The sequence below is a fragment of the Plecotus auritus genome (genome assembly GCF_963455305.1).
Source record: "Plecotus auritus genome assembly, chromosome: 5".
Lineage (NCBI taxonomy): Eukaryota > Metazoa > Chordata > Mammalia > Chiroptera > Vespertilionidae > Plecotus > Plecotus auritus.
In genome coordinates, this window is record NC_137776.1 from 3,085,531 (window position 1) to 3,110,764 (window position 25,234).

General features: G+C 40.1%; 1 protein-coding gene across 10 annotated transcripts in view; it reads left to right on the forward strand.

Annotated features, from left to right (window-relative positions):
• The window catches only part of PMS1 (PMS1 homolog 1, mismatch repair system component), a 106,161-nt gene that overhangs the window by 48,577 nt on the left and 32,350 nt on the right, over positions 1-25,234 (forward strand). For 3 of the 10 annotated variants that reach the window (XR_013960553.1, XM_080667302.1, XM_080667303.1), the window contains exons 8-13: positions 1,159-1,302; positions 1,479-2,353; positions 10,821-11,306; positions 14,578-14,708; positions 18,818-18,978; positions 22,381-22,487. Coding sequence is in view for 7 of the 10 variants with exons in the window: in XM_080667302.1 (XP_080523428.1) it covers positions 1,159-1,302; positions 1,479-2,353; positions 10,821-11,306; positions 14,578-14,708; positions 18,818-18,978; positions 22,381-22,487 (1,904 nt within the window). In the remaining 3 variants the exon portion in view is untranslated. Of the gene's footprint in view, positions 1-1,158; positions 1,303-1,478; positions 2,354-10,820; positions 11,307-14,577; positions 14,709-18,817; positions 18,979-22,380; positions 22,724-25,234 lie in introns of those variants that run through there. The other 7 variants (XR_013960554.1, XR_013960555.1, XM_080667306.1 and 4 more) reach the window with 4 other exon arrangements.

The following is a 25,234-nucleotide window of genomic DNA, read 5'->3' on the forward strand; positions in this document are numbered from 1 at the left end:
ACATAACGTGATCCTTCTGAGGCCGTAGAACCATTTTCCCATCTTATGGTGGAAACACTGAAGCAGAGAGAAGTTAAGTAATCGGCTTTGTCACACAGTTGTAAGTGTCAGAATCAGGGCTGACCACAAAATGTGCAAGCCAGAGTCCATGCATATCATCGCTGCATCACCCTGTTTTTTCAGTGTTAGAGCGGCCTTGCCGGGTTTTAATTTTTAAATCTAAGAGACTGTTCCCAATATATAGGGTAGGGTCCCTAGGCCTGGCCAGCGATCAGGGATGATCTGTGGGGCGATCGGGGGCCCCCCCACTAGCACCTGCCTTGGCTGGCGGCCTGGTGCTGCCCATTGGCCGGCCCTGCCCCCGGATCACCGCCTACGGCCGGCCCCGCCCCCCAATCGCTACGTTGAGCGCCTGCCCCCTGATGATCAGTGCGCGTCATAGTGACCAGTTGTTCCACCACTCGTTCGATTTGCATATTAGGGTTTTATTATATAGGATAAGGAAAAGGAGAAAGAGATACAATAACATTTATTAAATATTTTTCTAGGTACCTTACATATGATGTCTGATTAAGTCTTCACAATTATGTGATATGTTATTTTCTTATTTTTGATGAGAAAAAATTGAAATGTTAGTCACTTTCTTGATCTTGTAGCCAGGAAGTAACAGAATTTGGATTTAAACTCTGGATTTTGACATTGGATATATATATATATTAATTGATTTTAGAGAGGGAGGGAGAGGGAGAGAGAGATAGAAACATCAGTGATGAGAGAGAATCATTGATCGGCTGCTTCCTGCACGCACCACACTGGCGATCGAGCCTGCAACCTGGGCATGTGCCCTGACTGGGAATTGAACTGTGACCCCCTGGTTCATAGGTCGATGCTCAACCCCTGAGCCACGCCAGCTGAGCGAACACTATGATCTATAACTATGAAGCCAGTTGCATTGGATATTTGTACTGCTTAATGAATGCTTGTACTTCACTCACACAGGTTCAAGGCCTCTAAGTGAGTGTTACTGTTTAGATACTGGTTTTCCTTATAAGCAGTTACATCCACTCAGCTGAATATTCTTCTTTTGGTGCTATTTTATGGATGGCAATATTTATTTATGTGGGTTTTTTGTCTTTTATTCATTACATATATTTCTAGCTAATCCGACGTTATTACAGTCTGAAGTGCCTAAAGGAATCGACTCGTTTGTATCCCATTTTCTTTCTGAAAATTGACGTTCCTACAGCTGACGTGGATGTAAATTTAACACCAGATAAAAGTCAAGTGTTATTACAGAATAAGGTAAACTTTTTTAGATACATTTTTAAACTTATGTTCTTTACAAACTTATACTATCCTAACCATCTTTGTGTGACAGGAGATTTGCTTGTTTATACATATTTTTAAATATTATTCTAAATCTTGTCTATTTATTTTTTCTGTAATTTCTCCTAACATTTGTTAATTTGTATTTGTAGGAATCTGTTTTAATTGCTCTTGAAAATCTGTTGACAACTTTTTACGGATCACTACCTAGTACAAATTCTTACGAAAATAATAAAACAGATGTTTCCTCAGCTGACATAGTTGTTAGTAAAAAAGCAGAAACAGATGTGCCTTTTAATAAGACGGGATCATCTGGAAGTAATTGTCCAAATGTTGATACTTCGAGCATTTCTTTTCAAAATGATGCGCATACTGATGAACCTGGAGAAAACATTAACAGTTGTTTAAATCATGTACACGTTCGTGACCATTATGATGACCATTTTATGAGTGAAAATTCTAACATTGATAACACTAAAGATACATTTCTGGAGATCCCAATGGGTCATGTATCAAGTGAGGACACGCAGAAGGAATATACTGAAACTTGTTCTGTAGGTTCTGTTAAGCACGCCCAACCAGAAAACGGCGGTGTAGATGGGAGTGGGGGAAATGAGAAAGAAGCAGTTCCCGAGAAGTCTTTGGAAATTGGTGCAGACAGCTGGAGCAGGGGAAATGCCCTCAAAAATGCAATGGGAGAAAACATTGAACCTGTGAAAATTTTGGTGCCTCAAGAAAGCTTAGCCTGTAAAGTAGGTGAGAAAAATAACCCCAGCCCTGAACCACAGAATCTCAGTGAAGGCTCCGGTAACAAAAAGCCAAATGTGGTGGATAGCAAATCAGGACAGCTTACAGCGTATGATTTAATTAGCAGCCGCGTAATCAAGAAACCCATGTCAGCAAGTGCCCTTTTTGTTCAAGATCATCGTGGTCAGTTTCTCACAGAAAATTCCAAGACCAGTTTGGAGGATGCAACAAGACAAATTGAAGAACTGTGGGAGACATTGAGTGAAGAGGAGAAACTGAAGTAAGTTTCCAGAGCTTGCATGTGACCTGAATGTTCAAATATTTCCATCCACTGGGTTAAAAAAAATTTTTAACTTCTTATTTATGGAAAAGCAGAATGGAAAATGCCTTTTGACTTGGCTAGAGTACCTTTTTTTGGCATCACTTATTTTGTTAGAAAATTATAGTTTTATTATCGCTGACCTGCTCTTAAGCCTTTCTCAGCCATTTCCCTCCCACCTTCCCTTCCGCGTCCCTTCCTTAAGTTAGGGAATAGATGTTGAGGGCATTCTGTGTACAAGGCTCTGTGTACTCTAGCTAGTCACTTCAAATACAGTCATAAGTCAACATTTTCTACTTCTGAATGGTGTAGCGTAGGGAGGAAGACAGTTTAAAAACAATAATCATAGGATAGGATGAGCTGTTTCAGTCTTTATTGTTTAAAGTATTACAGATGTCCCTTTTCCCCCATCGACCCCCCAAAATTTAAAAAATATAGGGAGTTATGAAAACACTTAGAAGTTGGTCTTAATCTCATCTTGGGACAGGAAATGCTTCCCTAAATAGAAATTAATCAGAAAGATGTAGGGAATTTTCTAGAGAGAAGGAACAGCATGTAAGAAGGCCCAGAAACTAGAAGCGAAATGATGTTATTCGGGAACTGAAGGGTGCCCTCTCTGATAGGAGTTTAATTTATGGGAGTGTGATGAAGGATGGAGAAAGGCAGGCCAGGTCATGAAAGGGTTCTGTAAGCCATAACAGAGCTTGAGAAAGAACTAGAATTAGGGCCGAAACCGGTTTGGCTCAGTGTCTAGAGCGTTGGCCTGCGGACTCAAAGGTCCCGGGTTCGATTCCGGTCAAGGGCATGTACCTTGGTTGCGAGCACATCCCCAGTGGGGAGTGTGCAGGAGGCAGCTGATGGATGTTTCTCTCTCATCGATGTTTCTAGCTCTCTATCCCTCTCCCTTCCTCTCTGTAAAAAATCAATAAAATATATTTTAAAAAAAAGAACTAGAATTAGGGGTTTCTGCTGAGAACTTAGGACAGGCTGGACCAGGAGTACTTCCGTCTTTCAGTTCTTCCTTTCTGGCTCTCGTGCCCCTACCTCCCCCGTGATTCCCCTCCTCCAGTGGATTAGAAACCAGATTTTGGCATGTGACCTGCCACTGGGCTCTCAGTCAATTGATGTTAGCTCGAACTTTGCTTTGCAGTAGGTATGAACATGTTTCTACTTAAAATAGCTAAGAATAAATTGTAATGGAGGCATTATTGAAAATGGTATATAAACTATGTAGCTACATGTAATATTTAGTCACTAAAGCATCATTTTAACTGATTACTGGTCAAATCAGAATTATAATTTTTCCATTCCAGTTAATAAATCCCTTAACGACCTTAAGTCATAGGTAGCAGATATTTTTATTTAACATTCACTTAATATTCCTTTGGACATAACTTTTCATATTTCCCAAGAAACTCATGAAATTGATTACTTGAGTAAATCAAAAGATTAGTACCATATGTGAAAATTTGCGCTTTATAATTAATTACAAATGGTGACCTTCATCTTGAACTTATTTTTCACCGTACAGGAAATCTTGAATTGGAATGTCCAGGAGCTAAAAATACTTAATTGTAGTAATATTGAAAATAAATTAATCATGTGTTTTATATAGCTAATCCAGAAGTTCAGATTCTAAGTAGAAATGAGAGAAAATAATGTAAAAAATTATGAATATGACATGGTGACTAACCAAAAGAGGCATTTTTTGCCCAGTTTACAGAGAAACAAGGACTTTTTACATTCTCATCCAGATAACATTTATTTAACAAACAAGTACTGAGTGCCAACTAAACAACATGCTTTGGTCTCTTGTCTCTTAATTTCACTTGAACATTTAATATAGCTCTCCCACTAACAGCATTTTTATTTTCTGACACAGATCTATTCATACTTCTCAAAAATGTTTTATGCATATTACCTACAGTGGAATTCAGCCCGTTTCTTACAGTTCTTAAAACAAGAGATAACATTTTCTAGACTCAAATTTAAAACTGAATTTAAAAAAGAAATTAGCAAGGTTGCTTAAATAATTATTAACTATTAGTCAAATTGTGTTCCCTTTTCATTATGTATCTTGATAGAAAATAATAGTATCAAACATCACCATTTACAATGTGCCAGGTATTATTCTGCTATGAAGTAGCTGTAGATTATCCATACTGAGTCACAGAAAAATTAAACAATTTGCCGAGGTTTACAGGGCTACTGAGTGACAGAGTCAAACCAGGCAGTCTGTCTCGGTGGTCTGTGCTCTCCGCCACTACACTTTGCTGAACATAATAATAGTCATTTTCAGTTCTGGATATGCATTTGAATCACCCATAGAACACTTTAAAAAACAGTGCTGCCTGACCTCAGCCTAGGCCTGGAGAAACAGAAACTTCAATTTTTTAGAAAAGGGTTGATCGAACAATTATGCTAGAACCCAGTAAAATTTTTAAATGTTCATTATTTCGTACCTTTTTTTCATTGATGACTCTAAAATGAGAAATAAGTAGTAACTGAAAAAATACATGTTTAGCTATGAAACCATTATAATTTTAATCACTGTAATTTTGCTTGTTATTATATTGAATTGAATTTTACTAGTATCTATTTAGCAAATGGGATATTAACGTTTGTAAATTTTCTTTTGTGGTGCTCAGGGAATTGTTTATTCTGTGTTGATGTGATAGCAAAAGTATAAGGAACTCTTTGGAGCTGGGATTGACTATTTTGTCTTTTTGTTGTAGTTGTTTTTAGTACCTGTGCCTTCAGTGCTTTCTTAAATGGATTTTTAAATTGGCTAACATGTAGTTGCTGTGAAATGCATAGATCTTAACCATATATATAGCTCAGTGCATTTCATATGTGTAGACCCATGGTCACTACCCCAAAATGTAGAACATTTCCATCACCCCAGAAAGTCCCCTTATGCCACTTGAACCAGCCAATCTCTATACACAGCCCTGTTTTGATTTCCATCACACTAGCTTGCTTTTTCCAGTTTTTAAACTTCATATCCTATCTAATAAAAGAGAAACATGCAAATTGACCGTACCTCCGCCATGCCCACAAGCCACGCACACCAGCCAATCAGGAGCGAGTATGCAAATTAACCCAACAAATATGGCGGTGGCCAGAGAGCTGGAGCCAGCCAGAGGCTTGGGTTGCCCCCGGCGATGGAGAAAGCCAAGCTTCCCGCCCACCCTGGCCGGCCCTGGCCTCCACTCAAAGCTACAAAGTTTCAATTATAGAAGATAAATAAATCCCAACAAAAATGGCTGCCGCCACGGAGGGAGCAGAAGGCTTGGCTCCACTCAAGGCTACAAAGTTTCAATTGTAGAAGATAAATAAACCCCAGATACCAGGGCCTCCACTTGGGTCGCTGGGGGGTGTGGCCAGCCTGCAAACCACCACAGGCCCCTAGCCCAGGCCACCCCACGTCCCAAGGGAACCCCCACCCTGATCCAGAACACCCTTCAGGGCAAACCAGCCAGTCCCCACCTGTGCACCAGGCCTCTATCCTATCTAATAAAAGAATAATATGCAAATTGACCATCACTCCAACACACAAGATGGCTGCCCCCTTATGGACACAAGCTGGCTGCCACAAGATGGCCAGCAGGGGAGGGCAGTTGGGGGCAATCAAGCCTGCAGGGGAGGGCAGTTGTAGGCGATCAGGCCAGCAAGGGAGGGCAGTTGGGAGGGACCAGGCCTGCAAGGGAGAGCAGTTGGGGGCGATCAAGCCTGCAGGGGAGGGCAGTTAGGGGTGACCAGGCCGGCAGAGGAGGGAAGTTGGGGGCGACTGGGCCTGAAGGGAAGGGCAGTTGGGGGGAACCAGGCCTGCAGGGGAGGGCAGTTGGGGATGACCAGGCCTTCAGGGGAGGGCAGTTAGGGGTGACCAGGCCTGCTGGGGAGGGCAGTTAGGGGCAATCAGGCTGGCAGGGGAGCAGTTAGGCATCAATCAGGCTGGCAGGGGAGTGGTTAGGGGGTGATCAGGCTGGCAGGCAGAAGCAGTTAGGGGCAATCAGGAAGGCAGGCAGGCAGGCAGGCAGGCGAGCAGTTGGGCGCCAGCAGTCCTGGCTTGTGAGAGGGATGTCTGACTGCCTGTTTAGGCCCGATCCTAAATCAGGCCTAAACAGGCAGTCGGACATCCCTCGAGGGGTCCCAGATCGAAGAGGGTGCAGGCTGGGCTGAGGGACACACTCCCCACCCCCCGCCATGCACGAATTTCGTGCACCGGGCCTCTAGTATATATATAAAATCATACGTACTTTTATACCTAGCGTCATCCCCTCAACAAAATATTTTAGTGATTTTCATCATATTTGTTGAGTGTATCTGTATAGTTCATTTTTAATCGATTATATTCAATTGTATAAATATATAGTCATGCACTGCCTAAAGACGGGGATATGTAGGAAAGATACAGTAGATATGGTATAAAAGATTAAAATGGTACACCTCTATAGGGCACTTACCACGAGTGGAGCTCTGAATAAGTCCGTGAGTGAGTGATGAGTGAATGTGAAGGCCTAAGACATTACTATACACTATTGTACATTTTATAAACACTGTACGTTTAGACTACGCTAATGTTATAAAGCATGAGATTAAATCAAGCACAAAAGAAAATGATGCAAGAGATTTAATAAATGCAAAATATATGAGGCTGCTGCCAGCATAACATGGCATACCGTTCCACAGCATACTTTTTTAAATAAGTAGGAGTTCACTCTAAAATAACAATAAAAACTATGCTAGAGTAAATACATAAGTCTCTTCTTTTTGAACAGTCTGTGTCTATTTATTTATTTATTTATTTATTTATTTATTTATTTTTAAACATTTAATCACCTTTATTTATTTGTTTGTTTTTGTTAATCTTCACCTGAGGATATTTTCCCATTGATTTTTAGAGAGAATGGAAGAGAGAGGAAAAGACAGGGAGAAACATTGATGTGAGAGAAACACATCGACCGGTTGCCTCCTGCAGGAGCCCTGACCAGGGCCAGGGCTGGGGAGGAGCCTGCAACCAAGGTACATGCCCTGACCAGAATCGAACCCAGGACCCTTTGGTCCGCAGGCCACTGCTCTATCCACTGAGCCAAACCAGCTGGGGCAGTGTGTCTATATACTTAAAGTGTAATTCTTGTAGACATATATAGCTGGATTTTTTTTCTTTTTTCTTTTTAAATTCAGCTTGGCCACCTGCCTTTTAATTGGAATATTCAGTCCATGTAATCTAATGACTGACATGGTTGGGTTTAGGTCTACCATTTTCTTATTTTGTTTATCTCATCTCTGTCTTGTTCCTCTATTCCTCCTTTTTTGGGGAAGCAGCCTTCTTCAGGTTAAAGGAATATAATTTAATACTTAACTTTAATTCCTTTATTAACTTTGCATTAGTTTTTGCTTTGGGGAATATTGTATACATCCTTAATTTATCACTAAAGAGTTAGTAGGATATCATTGCACACAAATACAGAGTGGGTCAAAAGTAGGTTTATAGTTGTGAGTATGTGAAACAGTTTATTCTTGTATTACTATTTATTATTTTCCATATGAACAACTGTAACCCTACTTCTGCCTTGCCCTGTATAAAAACTTTGCAAGTATAATGCCATTTACCACTCTTGTCCTTTCTGCAGGTGGTGTCATATATTTTATATCTACATACAATATAAACCTCACTTTAAAATAATATATTTTTAAGTTTAAAGTTACCTTTCAAAAATAACATTTTTTAAAGATTTTTTTTTTCTATTTACCTACACAGTTACCATTTCTGCTGTTCATTATTTCTGAGTATTCATTTGGTGTCATTACCCAATAGTACAATGATGCTGAAAATAGATTCTCAACATTTTTTTTCTGAAAATGTCTATTTTTATTGTGGTGTTTTTTTTTGTTTGTTTTGTAATGTCTGTTGTTTTTTTATCTAACTTGTTTCAGAGCATTATTATTACCTTTGGTTTTTAGCAGTTAATATCTTTTTCTCCTTTGACTGCTTTATCTTTATTTTGGTTTTCAGCAGTTAGGATTCTAATATACTTAGCTGTGGATTTCTTTGGATTTATCATGCTTGGAGTTTACTGACCTTGGATATGTAAAATGTTGTGTGTCTCCAAATTGGTTGTGTCAGCCATAATTTCATTTCTTCAAATGTTTTTCGCCCCTCACTTTTATTGCTTATAAGTTACTTATATTTTGGCTTGCTGTTTGTGCCATAAGTCACTAAGGTGTTTTTTCAATCTCCAATCACTTTTCTCTCTGTTGTTCAGATTGGATAATTTCTATTGATCTGTATTCTGTTTTACTGACCCTTTTTTTTTCCATCTCTGACCTGCTGTTAAGCCTACCCAGTAAATTTTTCATTTTAGATATTGTGTTTCTTAGTTCTAGAATTTCCATTTTATACTTTTGATAATTTTCCTTCTCTGTTGAGATACCCCCTTCTATTCTCTCATGATGATCATCTTTTCCTTTAAGACCTTAAATATTTATAAAAAACTGTTATTATTTATTTTGCAAATTCCAACATTTGAGCCATCTTGAGGTTGGTTTCTACTGATCACTTTTTTTTCTTGACCATGAATCATATTTTCCTGTTTTTTATTGGTTGAATGATAGCTTTTGATTGTATAATGGACCTTGTAGCTGATACGTTGTAGAAACTCTGGATTCTGTTTTCTTCTGAAAAATGTTGGTTTTGGTTCTGCCAGGCATTTAAATTATTGACAGATAACCTTGAGCTTATGGAAGCTTTGGTTTACACTTCAGTAGGGAGACTGAATTTTGCCTTTAGTCCTAGGGCAGCTTCCACAGTTACAGGACAGTTGTTTTTTTATTACCTCTAAAATGTGGTCTTCCTTCAGTTTTAATTGAAAGCCTAAAGTGTTTACTATGCCATCTAATTCTGTGGAATTCAAACTCCAAACACTCTCTCTCTCTCTCTCTCTCTCTCTCTCTCTCTTTCTCTCTCTCTCTCATTGCATTAGGCAGCCACTGAAATATCTGTTTAGCTCATTGAGCCTTCTAGTGATTGTTTTCCTCTGGGTTCCCACACACGGGATTTTCTCCCTCCGTTTTCGGTTGTTTTGGGAGCAGGGAGCTAGCTCTGTGTTCTGGGGACCCAAGCTAAGGGCAGTGCAGCTTTCCAATGGCGGTTCTTGCGCCTCCTCTTCATGCTGGGACCTGCTCTCTGGGTAAAGGCTGTATCAGTGTGGTTCTCTTTATCCAAGGGGTGAATCCATTATCGTTTCTGCCTGTTTGTGACTGCCCTTCAGTGCCTACGTTAAATGGGTGGTGTCTGTTTTGTTCATATATGAGGTAGTCCAATGTAGCTCCTTCACAATTCCCAGCTGGGATGTCAGCTGTATCTCTACATATAAAATGCAGTGGCCATCCAGTCTCTGTGACCCGCACTGACCACCAGGGCAGATGCTCAACGCAGGAGCTGCCATGACGTGCTCTGGCCATTTACAGAAAAATGACACCGCAGACCTGACCAACAAAGCAACACTCGGCTTCCCCCAAGTGGGACCCAGGCCCGCCACCACCATGGAGCGACACCCCACCAAATTGCAGCCAATGCTGCCAAGACCCCATGGTGCAAAATGCGGCCCACAGCCCAGCCCAGAAACGGTCGCTGTGGGTGCTGGGTAATGATGTCACATAGCAACGCCAGGCTTCCTCTCCCTAGCAACTAGCCTCCTTGGAGTTTCTTCAGCCCAGGAACACGACTTGCTTTATAACCAGGTGGAAACATTTTATACTTTAAGCAAATGTCTGTGAAGCATCTTCTGTGCCTCATCTCATTTAATCCTTACAGAAGTCCTAGAGTAGGTAGATAGTCGACTCGGTGGAATCCTATTTTCATTAGCTGGAAAACGGAGATTTAGAAAGCTTAAAAGAAGTAAGAAATGGTGGATCTTGAAAATAACTTAAGGTTTTCTCACTGCACAGAATATAGTCAAACACTACTGCAGTTAAATATTTCACCCCTTGTTCTTCCTGCGTGATCTATAATAATAATCTGCTTTGTGTTGATATTTACTGCTGTGTTGATGACAATTACCTGAAAGAGAAGTTGGGGTGCTTCACTGGGCTGGAAGAAGTTTAGCTAAATCAGAGAGCAGGTCCAATTAAGCAAGTTTATTCTATATCTATAAAAGGCTAAGTTGACTCGTGCATGCATGATACATATAAAGCTCTTGCGCCAATCACACGCACGTGTTTCGATCTGTTATTGTCGATCGTGAATTTGGTTGACACTTCTATTATAGAGAAAGGGCAAATAGTGATATTAAAATATTTCTTCTAATTTCCTTCCAATGTGCACAAATTCATGCATCGGGCCACTAGTTTTTTATAGAATTTATTTCAGATGGTTAATGTATTTCTGATTATGAACTCATTAGTTCTCTTTATCTATTCATAGATATGAAGAGAGGGCAACTAAAGACTTGGAACGATACAATAGGCAAATCAAGAGAGCCATTGAACAGGAGTCACAAACCTCACTACAAGATGGCAGAAAAAGAATAAAACCCACAAGCTCATGGAGTTTGGCACAGAAGCACAAGTTGAAAACGTCATTATCTAATCAGCCAAAACTTGATGAGCTTTTCCAGTCCCAGATTGAAAAAAAAAAGAGTCAAACCATTAAAATAGTTCAAATTCACTTTTCTATGGAAAACTTTAAAAAAAATGTAGAGAAACACAAGAAATTTGAACTAGAAGAAAAGGACGAACTTTGCTTAATCCACAATCTCAAGTTTCCTGATGGATGGCTAGTTACATCCCAAACAGAGGTAATGTTGTTAAATCCATATAGAGTGGAAGAAGCCCTGCTATTTAAAAGACTTCTTGAGAATCATAAACTTCCTGCAGAACCATTGGAAAAACCAATTATATTAACAGAGAGGTATGGTGAAGTAATATCATATTTTTTACTCTAAAAACATTTATTAATCCATACTAGATTAGAAATTTGAGGTAAAAAGTTGAAAGTGTGTCCTAGTAGGGAAAAGTGGTGTTTATTTAAAGAAATCTTTTAAAAACTTCATTTCTTATATTCAGTGGAAGTAATTGCTTTTAAGTAAATAATTTTAAAATATTCTACGTAGTTCTGCAATTAGTCAATATGAAGCTTAATTCTCCTCCTGTACATTAGTAACTTACCTAGGGTAATTTTGAAGTGCGGTTGCCATAATTCTTCTTTGTTGTGTGCCCTTAGACATTTAAAGAACATGCCAAAATAGAATGGTACAATGAACACCTTTATCAACCATTTTCCAGATTTTGCCACCTTTACTCTGTTTGCCCATGTATGGGTGTGTGTATGCATATATATATATGCATATTTTCTTTCCTTTGCTAACGTATTTTAGAACAATTCCCACCCATATGTCTTTCACTATATCTCTCTCAAAAATGGCTATTTTCTTAGCTAACCACAGTGCCTTTGTCATAACTTACACAATAATAATTCCTTGGAATTGTTCCTCATTGTCTCAAAATGTCTTCCCTATAGTTTTAAAATTTTCAATTTGTATCTAGTGACTAGAGTCTAGTCCAAGTCCAACCATTACATTTTGGTATGCTCACAAATCTATCTTAATACCTCATCATTAACTTGTTATTAATACCGACACTTGTTCATTGGAATGTCTAGTCTCCATTTGTCTCTTTGCTTCCATGAGATGGCGGCCAACTTGTTTTTCCCTCTCCTGTATTTCAGTGGAAGTTAGCTCAGGAGGATTGAATGGATTTAGATTCCACTTTCTGATGAGACTGCTTCATAGACGGTGCCGTGTGCTGTATATTTCATCCCATCAAAGGCACTTGTCACTGGGTCAGCAGGGGCAGCCTGACCTTCCACCTTAAGTTCCCTATCAACCTTTCCATCTAATGTTTCATCCATTGGTTATTATTTTGGAACTAATTTTATTTTATTTTTTAAAATATATTTTTATGGATTTCAAGAGAGGAAGGGAGAGGGAGAGAGAGAGAGAAACATCAATGATAAGAGAATCATTGATCATCTGCCTTCTGCATGCCCCCCACTGGGGCTGGGGATCAAGCCCACAACCCAGGAATGTGCCTTTGACCGGAATCGAACCGGGGACCCTTCAGTCCTCAGGCCAACGCTCCATCCACTGAGCCAAACCAGCTAGGGCTATTATAGATTTTAAAACAGGGAGTTTCTTTTTTACATCCTATATGAGCAAATTATTTTCTGTAAAAATGAATAGCTAATAACATTAATATTTCCCTTTTTTATACTTAATATTTCTTTTTTAGTGTGACACAGGTAGACAAGAATCACAGGTACATCAAAGGAAATAAAAACCTGAAATGGAAAGATAATTGGGATTTGTTTTCTAGGATACATCCGCAGATAGTTCTTTCAGACTTCTAAGAATAAATAAAAAATTACTTGTAAAATATATTAAAACCTTTGTGTTAAAGACCCTGTCACCAGAAGGAAAATAAATGGGACAGAACAACATTTGTTAAAGCTATCTTTTATAAATAAGGCTATAATAATCACATTAACTAAAATCCAGCATCATAGTATAGATTGACTTAGGACTGTCAAAAGAAGCATCAGAAAAAGAATTAAAGCAGCCTTAAGCTGAATTAAAACAGTTCAAATATCTGATACTTTTCTCTTTATTTCCTTAAAAAGAGCTAGGGTGTATCTGGAGTTTTCTGGAATGTGGCGTCCCCATTACAGTTAGTAATTTTGGATTGGGCTCAGTTTTCTCACTAGAATCCTCCTGAGGGTTGTGTAGCTTATCTCTGAAGGGAGCAATTTAGAGAGCTATAAAACAGTAGGAGCTCAACCATGGCCGATGTTTATGGAGCACTTCCTTATGAAAGAGCTGTACTAAGCCCTTTGCTTTCATGATCTTCATACCTGATGAGAGCTGGGTGCTGTCATTATCCATGTTGATAGGTGGGGAAACTGAGCCTAGAACTGTTAGTAACTGACCTAGGCTCCCATGGCTAATCCATAGGTGGGTCTACCAGGGGTGGGCAAACTTTGTGACTCGAGGGCCACCATGGGTTCTTAAACTGGACCGGAGGGCCGGAACAAAAGCATGGATGGAGTGTTTGTGTGAACTAATATAAATTCAAAGTAAAGGAGCGGAGGGGAGAGCAAGAGAACCGGATAGAACAGCCGGATCCGGCCCGCGGGCCGTAGTTTGCCCACGGCTGGTCTGGACAGTGACTGTAGGGCCTGCGCCATTGGCTCCTGTGCTGTATCCTCAGCACCACTGGCTCTTGGCTTGACTTTCTGAATGTAGCCAGAGTTTTCACTCTGTGACATCCGCTGTCATAGCCAGTGGGGTCCTTTACCTTTCAGAGATGATAAGCAAAAACATCATCTATTCATCTACTTTTCCTAGGGTCCAGGGTTGTAATGAAGAAGCAGCCGCTTAAAATCTTGTACAGAAACATAGAACAGAGCCCTGCTCACCTAAGACAGTGTCTGTCACTTGATAGGCACTCCAACATTCATTGACTGAATGGGAAAACGGTAACTGCTCACGTGCCAGCCGCAGCAGACACTGCATTGTAGTGACATGTTGGAGCGCTCTGAGCCCATAACCAACAGCAAAGGCTAACGTGTGCCCTAGAGAACCTTTGGCTACCTCAGGATCTGCTTAACGCCTGTGCCACTCACACGCCACTGTTGGCAAACATGCCAGGCCTGAAGGACGCTCTCCCCGGCTCCGAATTACTGAATTTATACCTTCCCGGGAGAAGTTACATGTGCTTATCTGTTTACTATTGACTAACAACTGGAAATTATGTAGGCTGTACCACTTGAGTAGATTGGCAGTATATTATGTGTCTGTTTAGAGGTATAAATGCATTTATAGGTATAGTTTTCATTTGTATTATATTGAGGGAGCACCCTTTTATTTTACATTTTATTTATAACATTGTAGAAGATAGAAGCTGTCTTTTCTATCTGTTCTTTCTCCTGGATGGTGTATGTGGTAGTCTTCTATAAAATAGTAACAGAAATGTAAAAAATAAACTTCCTACAGGGTTACTCAGACCTTTGTGTTTTGGTTACTAATAACACTTTTTAAAAGGCCCTTAGATTAACTACTTCCCATAAAATTTTAAATTTTATTTTACATATTTAATAAGTTAAAGGACCATTATTTCTTTTTCAGTCTTTTTAATGGATCTCATTATTTAGAGATTTTATATAAAATGACAGCAGGTGACCAAAGCTACAGTGGATCAACTTACCTGTCCGATCCTCGTCTTACAGCAAACGGTTTCAAGATAAAATTGATACCAGGTATGATGTGGTTTAATATTTCTTGACTTGGAAAAATAAATCTTGTTCCAGGAGACACATTTGGGTTTCATAATTTAGAGGTATCACGGTGTATTTTTGTCTCACTAAAAGCACGTCAGCCAGGCAAAAACAGCCATATTTCAGACATGTCACATCTGTCTGAAGTAAGTTTGGTATCTCATTCTGTTGGCCTGAATTGGCATTTCCATCACTAATCAGGTAGTTTTAACTTTTGCCATTCTTTGTCACAGTATTCAAATGCCTGCTCTAACTAGTTATTAATGCTCATTGAGATGATAAAACAGAGGTAAATAGGCAGCTCCTGGAGTGACCTCACAAAAATGGGCCTTGTTCTTTTTCTTAAACCGTGCTGTTGCTCTGCGTTTGCATGTGCACCCCAGCCCTCTTACTCGTCGGAGAGCGGGTGATGTGATCCCTGGCTTTACTAAAAGACTGTGATAGCACTGTTGGTTGGTGTGGAAATTCACTGGTGGGGAGAGAAAAGGCTCCCCTGGCGGGGAGACTTCAGTTTTTCCTGGCTGGCAAGGCCCTTCTCTGTTCTTTCATAGTTTCCGGACTGCACCGCCTTCTGTCCTCGCTTCCTAAATTGGCACCAGGGGTCACAAAGGCAGCACCAAGCGTGACAATACTGTTCCTTCTTCCACCCACTCCTAAGCTTGTGACCGAAGTGTAGAAAAACAAAGTTCAACCAAAACAGTGCTGACGATTTTTAAAGGAATGTTTTACTGAGATCTCAAAAGAAAATAAGTGAAAGCAATGTACAAAACCATGAAGTTGGGTATAAACTGAAATTAGTTTGGTGTTCTAAACTTCAGTTTTACTTGGCTTTTTCAGTTTTAAGGATACCTACCTAAACTTCTTACCTACTCACTGCCTTGGTCTTGGATAGTGAGATTTGGAGTAAAGAGTGTCCAAATTCCAACTCTGCCTTTTAAACACTGTTTGTGGGAAAGTGAGTTAGCCTAGATATTTCTTCATCAATAACAACTAGTAATTATTGCATATTCTTAATATTAAATGTATTAGTTTATTATTCTAATAGCCCTATGAAGTAGGCTCTATTGCTGTCCCCGTTTTATAGGTGATAAAATCAAAGCTCAGAGAAGTTAAATTTGCTTAAAGGTTCACAGAGGTAGAACCAGGATTCGAACCCACGTAATCTATCTTTTAGAGCCCGGCTGTTAATGAATTTGTTATATTGCTTCCCTATTAAAATTGAGGTATTTACATCATGAAGTAGTGAGCAACGAACCAAAGCACTTACCTAATCGGCCGGCATAGTGTGTCGCAGTGGAATGATAGGTGTTCAGATGCTCTCTTCTTCCCATCCTTTTGCACTCCTCTCCGGCCTGAACTGACGTACAGTCATTTCTTTCAGTCCTTCTAGAAATCTCCTTCAGGACCCTGGCACATTGTTAATTTATTTGCAGTGTGAAACAAGGTGTGTGTGTGTAGGAAGACATTTTTTCTTGACTTAATCTACTTTCCTAATTAACTCTTTGGTGTTGGTGGCTGGTGCCATTTTTTTCTTGAAAGATGTCAGCAATTTTTTAAAAACAATTTAGGGTAACTGCCCTGTCTATTCCAAGAGCATGTTTGTTTCTGAGCTTCCCAGTGAGTTCTGACCGATGCTGTCAGCTCTTAGCTTGGATAGCGTTTTTGAAGTCTGACTGAAAGCCAGTACTTTTGCATGGCACCGAAGGTGTAAAAATTCACCTGCAAACTGACTTGATTCGTTTGAAATTAACAGGTTATCATGAGCATCTCTTGTCAATAACAGATCAAATTAAAAACCTTCACGTTTTCTTTCTTAATTTTTTGGTTATTTTCCTTTATTAATTTTTTGCGGTGTGTTTCTTAAAGCCCGTTTCTTTTTCTTTTAGCGAGAGTTTTGTTGTATTGGACTTAACGTTGGGTCAACAATTTGCCAGTTTTTACAAAACATCTTTGGATACAGGCAGTGAAAGATGGGAAGAACACATCTGACTTTGAGGGAAAAGATTCTGAATGTGACCCTAAAACTTTGCTTATTAGTGGCACAGTTTTTTGTTCTGCATCAATAAGAATTCCGTATTTTAGGAAGTGAAAACTTGTCAAACCACGTATTAATGTGAAGTATTTTCTTTGAAAATTAGGAAGCATTTCACAGAATTTTATGGCAATGTCTTGAAAGTTTATAGTTACGTGGTCCCAGGTATCTAAGTTTTTTATATCTGAATTTTGCAAGCACAGAGATTAAAATAGTGCTCGATTTCCTCATCTGTTGCCAGATGCTTTTTACCCATGTCCACAAGTAATCCTCTGAAATGTGTAGTTTTTCAGGGCAAATATAGTCGGCATTAGACTTTTCAATCAAATCATATTGGTAACAAGTCTCTTGACGGATATTTTTGTGAATTTCCATCTCTCTATATATGTAAGACGTGAACTAGAATATTCTGCTACCTCCTCTCTGCCTATCTAACTCCTGTTTCAAGTCCTGTTTAAGTTCCCCCGGTTGCTCACACTCTCATTTTGTTTCCATTCTCCAAAGTCTGCATTTTATCACTTACCGGCTGATCTTACATGTTCTTACTCTAGACGTCAGTGGTTTCCCAGCAGGAGCGTTAGGGTGCCTGCTCTGTTCAGTGTACAGGGTGCCTGCTCTGTTCAGTGTACAGGGTGCCTGCTCCGTTCAGTGTACCGCTATTGCCTCTGCCGACCCCGTCAAGGAACTGGCCCAAGCGAGAACAGGCGAGGGATAGGATCATCGCCAAATCAGGGTCTGAAACTCTTCAAGCCACATCACTCCTCTTTTTTGTTTTTGTCCATCCATTTATAGCTCACTTATACCACTTTCCAGCTTTGGACTGTCTCTTTTCTTTACTTCAAAGTAACCGTCGATGGACTTCAATATTAAGAATAGTGTCACACAGATACAGCCAAAGAAAACAACTCTGCTATCTTCCAAAATCATAACATGCATTCTAATGCAAAATTTGATGCTTTGGAGTGAATATATGCTATTATGAATATTTTACCTAGTTTTATATTCAGTGATATAGCTAGTTTTTAGTTTTATTTTAATCATTAAATTATTTAGAATAGCTTAAATAATATATAACATGTCAGTTTTACACATTGTCCTAATAAAATATATTGAATAGACATTAGCATTTCATTTCCTCAAACTACTACTATATAATAATCTATCATAATAAAAGCATAATATGCTAATTAGATCAAACGTCTTTTCAGACGAAGCCGGGGCTGCAAGGGAAGCCCGGGTCCCGGGTGCCTGCCGGCGGCCAGAGGGAAGCTCGGGTCCCGGGTGCCTGCCGGCGCCTGGATGGAGGGAAGCCCAGGTCCCGGGTGCCTGCCGGCGGCTGGATGGAGGGAAGCCCGGGTCCCGGGTGCCTGCCAGCGGCCAGAGGGAAGCCGGTGCGGGCAGCCGGGGGAAGGAAGGCCTACTCTCGCACAAATTTCGTGCATTGGGCCCCTAGTATATTAATAAGCTACTCACTATGGTGGTCACCATTTTGCAACATACGTATATCAAAGCAGTACTTGGTATACCTTAAACTTACATAATGTTATGTCAGTTATATTTCAGTAAAGCTGAAAAAGAAAATTCCTGTGTATTTTTATAATTTGTAAGTTAAAATAATCATTGAAATAAGCCACGCCTTTAAGTTAGGTATTAAACCAGTAGGCTTGAACTTGAACAGCAGCAGTTGTGAAAACACTTAAAGCAGTTTTTGTTTTAATAAACATCACGGGACTCCATTTTCTCTCGAAAGAAGGAAATCTTCTAAACAAATGCAGGGAACAGAACAGCAGTCATTGGGATTAAATGATACAAAGCTCATGTGGTTTCTACAAACACTATGACTTACTGGAAATGGGAAATCCTGTGGGAAATTATTATTTGTTCTCCCAACTAAGGAACAAAACTTTGTCCTGACTCTATTGCATTCTGTGAAGGTTCACTAAATACTCAAACAGTGGTTTTGTTTTTAATAGGTATATTCTGGAATATAATTCAAACACAACTAAACTAACGATAAATATGGTATTTCTTTTGGTGTTTTGTTTTTTTTTTCTTTCAGGAGTTTCCATTGCTGAAAACTACTTAGAAATAGAGGGAATGGCTAACTGTCTTCCATTCTATGGCGTGATGGATTTAAAAGAAATTCTTAATGCTATAGCCAACAAAAATGCAAAAGAAGTTTATGAATGTAGACCTCGCAAAGTGATAAGTTATTTAGAGGTATGCATTATTCAATTATGTAGATTGGCTAAGGTTTTAAGATACTTAACTGTTCCTTAATAAAATAATAAATGGTTTCAAAATAGTAAAGTTTCTATAAGGTTTATTATTGCTTGCAAGAGGGAAATACTATTAAAACAAAAGAAAACTCCTTTAAAATAGCTGGTTGTGGTATACTGTGATGGATTCTTACTGTAACATTATTCCTTGAGTACATATTGAGGAAGAGCCTTATGCATGAGACTCTGCAGTGAAGTTCTTTTTGTTGTGTTGTTTTTGTTTTTTCAGAAGGGATTCAAAATTGCTCCATCTTAATACCAAATACTTGTGTAAAAAGAACTATAATGTGATTTTTCAAGAGCAAAAGAGGAGAAAGAAAATGAAAGAGGTAGATTATTAAGTAAATGGAAATTACAATTTTCTAGCACAAATGAGATACGCAGCAGTGGGCTAAAAAATAAATTCAAAAGTAATAGAGATAAAGGGTGGGGAATGGGAGACATCTACAATACTAGCAACAATAAAAAATATGTTGTAAGAGAGGGTGGAGGAAGATTATAAACTCTTAAATGTCCAAATTTAATAGTGGAGGGAGAACAATAGTAATTGTCTCTATTTGAGCCTTTATCCCTCAAGATTGACTGGTATTATTTTTAAAGTGAACCTTATCTTCAGTAAAATTTATTTTCTCCCTTTAAAAAAAAAAATGAGCTGTTTTTGTTTTAGACTTTAATCCTGGTCTGCCCGTTGCATGCTGAGGGTCAGGCTTCCTCAGCAGGGAAGTCCACTTCTAACCTTTTCTGAAGGTTGTATTCACGGCATTCTGTGAGTGCTTCAGGAGCTCTGTCTTTGGAATTTCCCAGCCCATACGGGGCAATTCAACATTGCCAGTTTCTAGGGATGGAAAATGCTTCATGGACTTATCAGAGAGTGTGCGTGAAGGAGTTGTGGGTCATGTTTGTGTATTGAAGAACCATTTGGGAAGAAGTAAGATTTCAGAAATAATGCAAGAAAGTGTTTGGGATTAGATACAGATATTTTTACTGCTATTGTACCTGCCATTATATTAAGGTAATAGTGGGTGTGATTCTTAAAGGAAGATAGTCGAGGATAAAGAGAACTCCTATCAGAACCACAACCACAGGCATGCTTCATTTAAGGTCAGGTTGAATTAGGTGAAACAGAGAAAGCTAGAACAGTGAAAGGAGAACCAAGAGGGGGGCTCAAGGGAAGAAAGAAATTTAAATGTCAGTATTACATTCTTCATAGGGTAATAGCTGCTGGAAGACCGTTAGGTGTGACTGCTGAGTGGAAGTGAGAACCTTGGAGAGAGAGAGCCACAGTGGAAGATAGGGATGAAAGACGTTTGTCAGTGGTGGAAACAGTGGGCAGCAAGTCGCGTGGTGGTGACAGGAAGAGGAGAGGTGTTAGCCTGTTTGTATGAATTTGGTAGAAAACATTGACAGGAAGAGGAGAGGTGTTAGCCTGTTTGTATGAATTTGGTAGAAAACATTGACTACGAAAGGTTGGAGAGTAGATTTTCCGAAAGAGGCAGGAAGGAAGATACAACGTGATAAAACTTTAGAAAGGAGAAACGGTTCTCTGAATCAGGAGGGGAGGGAAAGTGAATGTAAATGCTTTGAGGTAAACTTGAGAGAAGTCATGTATGATTCACGTGGTAAAGGACTGGGAGAGTTATCTGCTGCGAGTGACGGGGCAGAGAGGCACTGGGGGTCTGGGAAGAGGAGAACAGATAGGAAAGTAAGAGCTGTCGGCACTCTGCAGGACGGTGGATGAGACAAGAGGACGCTTTCCAGGCGGCACTGGGGCTCCTAAGAGCTGGCATCGGTGTGGATCCAGCCAGGAGTGTTCTCACTTTCCAGCAGTGCTCGGCAGCGTGTACCCAGACGTGGAGCGGAGCAGCATGGCTGGTGGGAGAGCAAGAGGGTGTGTGCAGGAGTTTGAACACATTATGAGACAAGAAGCCATTCTAGGTGTGAGAGGGAGAGATTAGTTACATTCTCCTGGGCATCTGCCTGTAGATTTAGTAGGAGTCTATCAGGAATGCAGGAAGCTAGATACAGTGTCCTTTATTTCTTACTCACTACTCGTACCTTATGTAGGGGAAGATAACAGAAGGGTGCTTGCTGGTGGACCAGGAGAATAAGGAGGGCTTGTAGAGGTTAAAGGTCAAAGTGAAGAAGAAGAATAGGTTTCGTTGGAATAAAGGCGTAGGATGGTTGGGAGTATAATAGGAGAGGCTGTGTGGTTAGAATAATGTTAGGATTTAAAATCTTCGAAGTAGCCCAAAACCGGTTAGGCTCAGTGGATAGAGCGTCAGCCTGCGGACTGAAAGGTCCCAGGTTCGATTCCGGTCAAGGGCATGTACCTTGGTTGCGGGCACATCCCCAGTGGGGGGTGTGCAGGAGGCAGCTGATGGATGTTTCTCTCTCATCGATGTTTCTAACTCTCTATCCCTCTTCCTTCCTCTCTGTAAAAAATCAATGAAAATATATTTTAAAATAAATAAATAAATAAAATAAAATCTTCAAAGTACAATTTTTTTTTTTAATCTTAAAAGAAGCCAGCTTTACTAATACCATTTTATCCCCAAACTCTCAGTCTTCACTCTCTGAAAACAGCGTTCCCACACCAAAAATGCGGACCTGGTCCTTCACTCTGCAGCCCTCATGACCGGGTCATCAGTAGTCTGGGCTACCTCCACCTCGTGCCAGGAGTCTTTACACCGCCCTCCGCGTCCACTCAGTCACCCTAGTCAGACCCTCCCTAGGACTGCAGTGATTGCCTCAAGCCACGCTTCACACAGCAGCCAGATGTGACTTGTAAAAGCCACGTCAGGCTCTTGCTTAAAACCCTCTGGTTATTTCCCTGTGCATTCTGATGAAAACCAAACTGCTCACCCGTCTTAAAGGGTGATGTGCCCCTCGCTTCCCTCCCTTTCTTCCTCCCCTCTCCCCTTTGGTAATGAGGCTGTACTTACACGGCTCACTTGATTCTTTCTGTTCCTCTAAATGCTTTTCTTTACCCGGGATACTTGCATCACCTCAAGAAAGCTTTTCCTAACCCCACGATTACTTTCTTTCATGTTGCTCAGTTTAATTTTGTACATGTTACTGCAGTTTTCTTTGTCTTTTCTGTTTTCTGTTTCTTTGAACTAGAATGTAAATTTCACAAGAGCCAGGATCTGGTTTGTCTTGTTCTCTGCTGTATTCCTGTAACCTACAAAAATGACTAGCACGTAATTGGTGTTTAATAAATATTTGTTGAGCAAATGAATAATAAAAAAGAATATAATCAATATCCTATCTTCCTTCTTGCCAGGAATAACATATTTCTGCTTCCGGTGTATCACAGTAAAAATATATGGCTCTCTCTCCATAGGGAGAAGCGGTGCGTCTCTCCAGACAGTTACCCATGTACTTACCCAAGGAGGACATCCAAGACATGATCTACAGAATGAAGCAGCAGTTTGGAGATGAAATTAAAGGGTGTGTTCACGGTCGCCCATTTTTTCATCATTTAACTCATCTTCCAGAAGCTATGTGATTAAACACTTAAGAAAATTAGTTACTGCTGAAATTGATTTGGTCATAAAGAATACGAATCAGTGTTTGAACTATCTCTGAACAGTGTTCATTGGTTCACTTATTTTAAGTGAAGATTTACCGGCTTGTTAAGATCTACCGGCTGTAGAAAACTTAAATAAACTAATACAGACTATTCATTTCATTTTGAAGAACCAGCCTTTATAATAATTGGTTGTAAGCAACAAAATTGAAAATCCATAGCATTCTTGGGTGGTTGATTTACTAGGTGCTATGAAATGAACTGTGTCTCCCAAGTTAATATATTGTAGTCCTAACCCCCATGCGAGGTATTTGAAGAGGTAATTAGGTTAGAGGAAGTCCTAGGGGGTCTGTCACTGTGGCAGAATTGCCCTTATAAGAGAGTTGCCTTGTTCTCCGTTTCTCCCTCCCGGCACCCTTCCCCCAGTGTGAGGTATGGAGAGAAGGTGGCCTTCATCAGAAACCAATCATACTGTACCTTGATCTTGAACATTTGGCCTCCAGAACTCAGAATACCTGTAGTTTAAGTCACTAGTCTATAGTATTTGTTAAGGCAGTCTGAGCTGACTGAGGTACTGGCTCAGCCCTGTGCAGGGAGAAGTCACAGACTCAGCTGGCATATCTGACAAGTTGTCAATCCTTGCTCAAAGGCTGGTGGGACAGGAAGTGGGACAAAGTGAGAAAATGAAGAGGAAGAAAAAAGATAACTGAAAATTCTGCCATTTACCTCTTATATGGACATTATTGGGCTTTGGGGTTGAAATTTGTCAGAGGGCATGGGAAGTTCTATTTTTTTTTTTTAATATATTGATTTCAGAGGGGAAGTGAAAGGGAGAGAAAGAGAAACATCAGTGATGAGAGAGAATCACTGATTGGCTGACTCCTGCACACCCCCCACTGGGGATCGAGCCCACAACCCAGGCCTGTGCCCTTGACCGGAATCGAACCTGGGATCTTACAGTCCACAGGCCAATGTTCTATTCACTGAGCCAAACCAGCTAGGGCAAGATCTACATTTTTAACAGAATATTTAAGATTATTTGTTCCCCATTTGTCCTTTCAAAAAGCGTCCCACAATTCATCAAAATACTTCATTTATAAAAAATTAAAACATGATTTCCAATGAATATGTTTGTTGTATGAAGTAAAATATACTATAGGATACAGTATCTCCACCCTCACACCACCTCCCATATTTCTCAAAGAATTTTTTAATTGCTAAGACCCTTGAGTTATATAAAAGGTGCAAGTTGTGAAACCTGGAATTCTCCCTGTCAACACTGCCTTGTTTTCCAGAACCCAAATACTGTTTTTTCCTCATTGACCCCTTTAAAAAGTGGGGGCCCTTCTCAGAGAGACCTTTCTGGGAGGAATATTTTTTAATTTAGTGGGTAAATTGAGAAAAGCTCATGGAGATACAGAGGATGATGAAATTTGCATCATTACGTTTGTACCAGCCCTGAGCGAAATTTTGGGCTCATTTTCTAGCCGAATCAGTGTGTGATTAAGACGTCCTACAACGACCTCTGGGGCGAATAAATAAGCACATTTCTCTTTCCAGTTCTGGGTTCTGCCAGTCAGGTTCGCAGTAATGAGAGCAGGTATTTGCCACCTGTTTGCTGGTACATGGTGCATTGCCTTGCATGATCTTGTTTGATCTTCACAGCAAATTTAGGGTTGTAGGTATTATTGAGACCTATGCCAGAACTCGAGTTCTTTACCACTGTTACCTACCTGCAATGAAAAATAAGTCCTCAAGAGTCATTAGGGTCAACGTAAGTGGGGAAAATGAAAGTATAAAGGACTGCCGATGCCACTCTTGGGGATGTTAGATCACCTTCGGCTGCAATGTTTGTTTCTAGGGGGGGGTCTGGGGCAGTAGCAGTGGGCGGGATCAGGGCCAGTTTAGTTTTTCTTACTGATTCTTACTAAAATCTGCCATCTCTGTAATAAAAAAACAAACTCAAATTTAAGCCCTCACCCTGACCATACTTTTAGACATTTAATTCTTCATCTCTGAAATGAAGATGTTGAATTTGACCCCATGTACACAATCATAAGATTCAGTAATGTTTCTTCCCTTTTCTGTTGTGAATATTTATTAGCAGGAATGGAATGACCTCTTTTCAGGTAATTACCACTACATTACTGACCATATTTAAGTGCTCCTGAGCTGGCCCACTTTTTCCATAAAATCTCTTAAAGGAATACGAGGAAACGCAGATTTCTTCCCCCCTCCGCAGCTGAACTTGCAGTCCCTGTAACAACCCTCCCTCTGCACATCAGTGGTGTACTCATCCCTGTGCCTAGTCAGCGCCGTTCAGTGAGTGTCACACTCGGTGCTGAACACAGTAGAGAGAAGACATCCCCGGCCCTCCAGAGGAGAAAAACCTGCGGTGTGAAATGTTCTGAGGACATGTATATATTATGGGAGCATAAAGGGATATCCCCTCCCCACTGGGAGAACTTGATGGGAGAAATTGGAAGAAAGGAAAGGGGGGTCTCTCAGGCAGAGGGAACATGAGGTGCCAGCTCATTGGTGAGCGCAAGGAATTCTGTATCACTAGATCCTGAGTAAATGGAGAGTGGGTTAGAGTGATAGGCAGTGCCTTGATCATAAAGGTTCTCATAAGCCTCTAAGGATTGGGGAAATCTTATCCTAAGGGTTG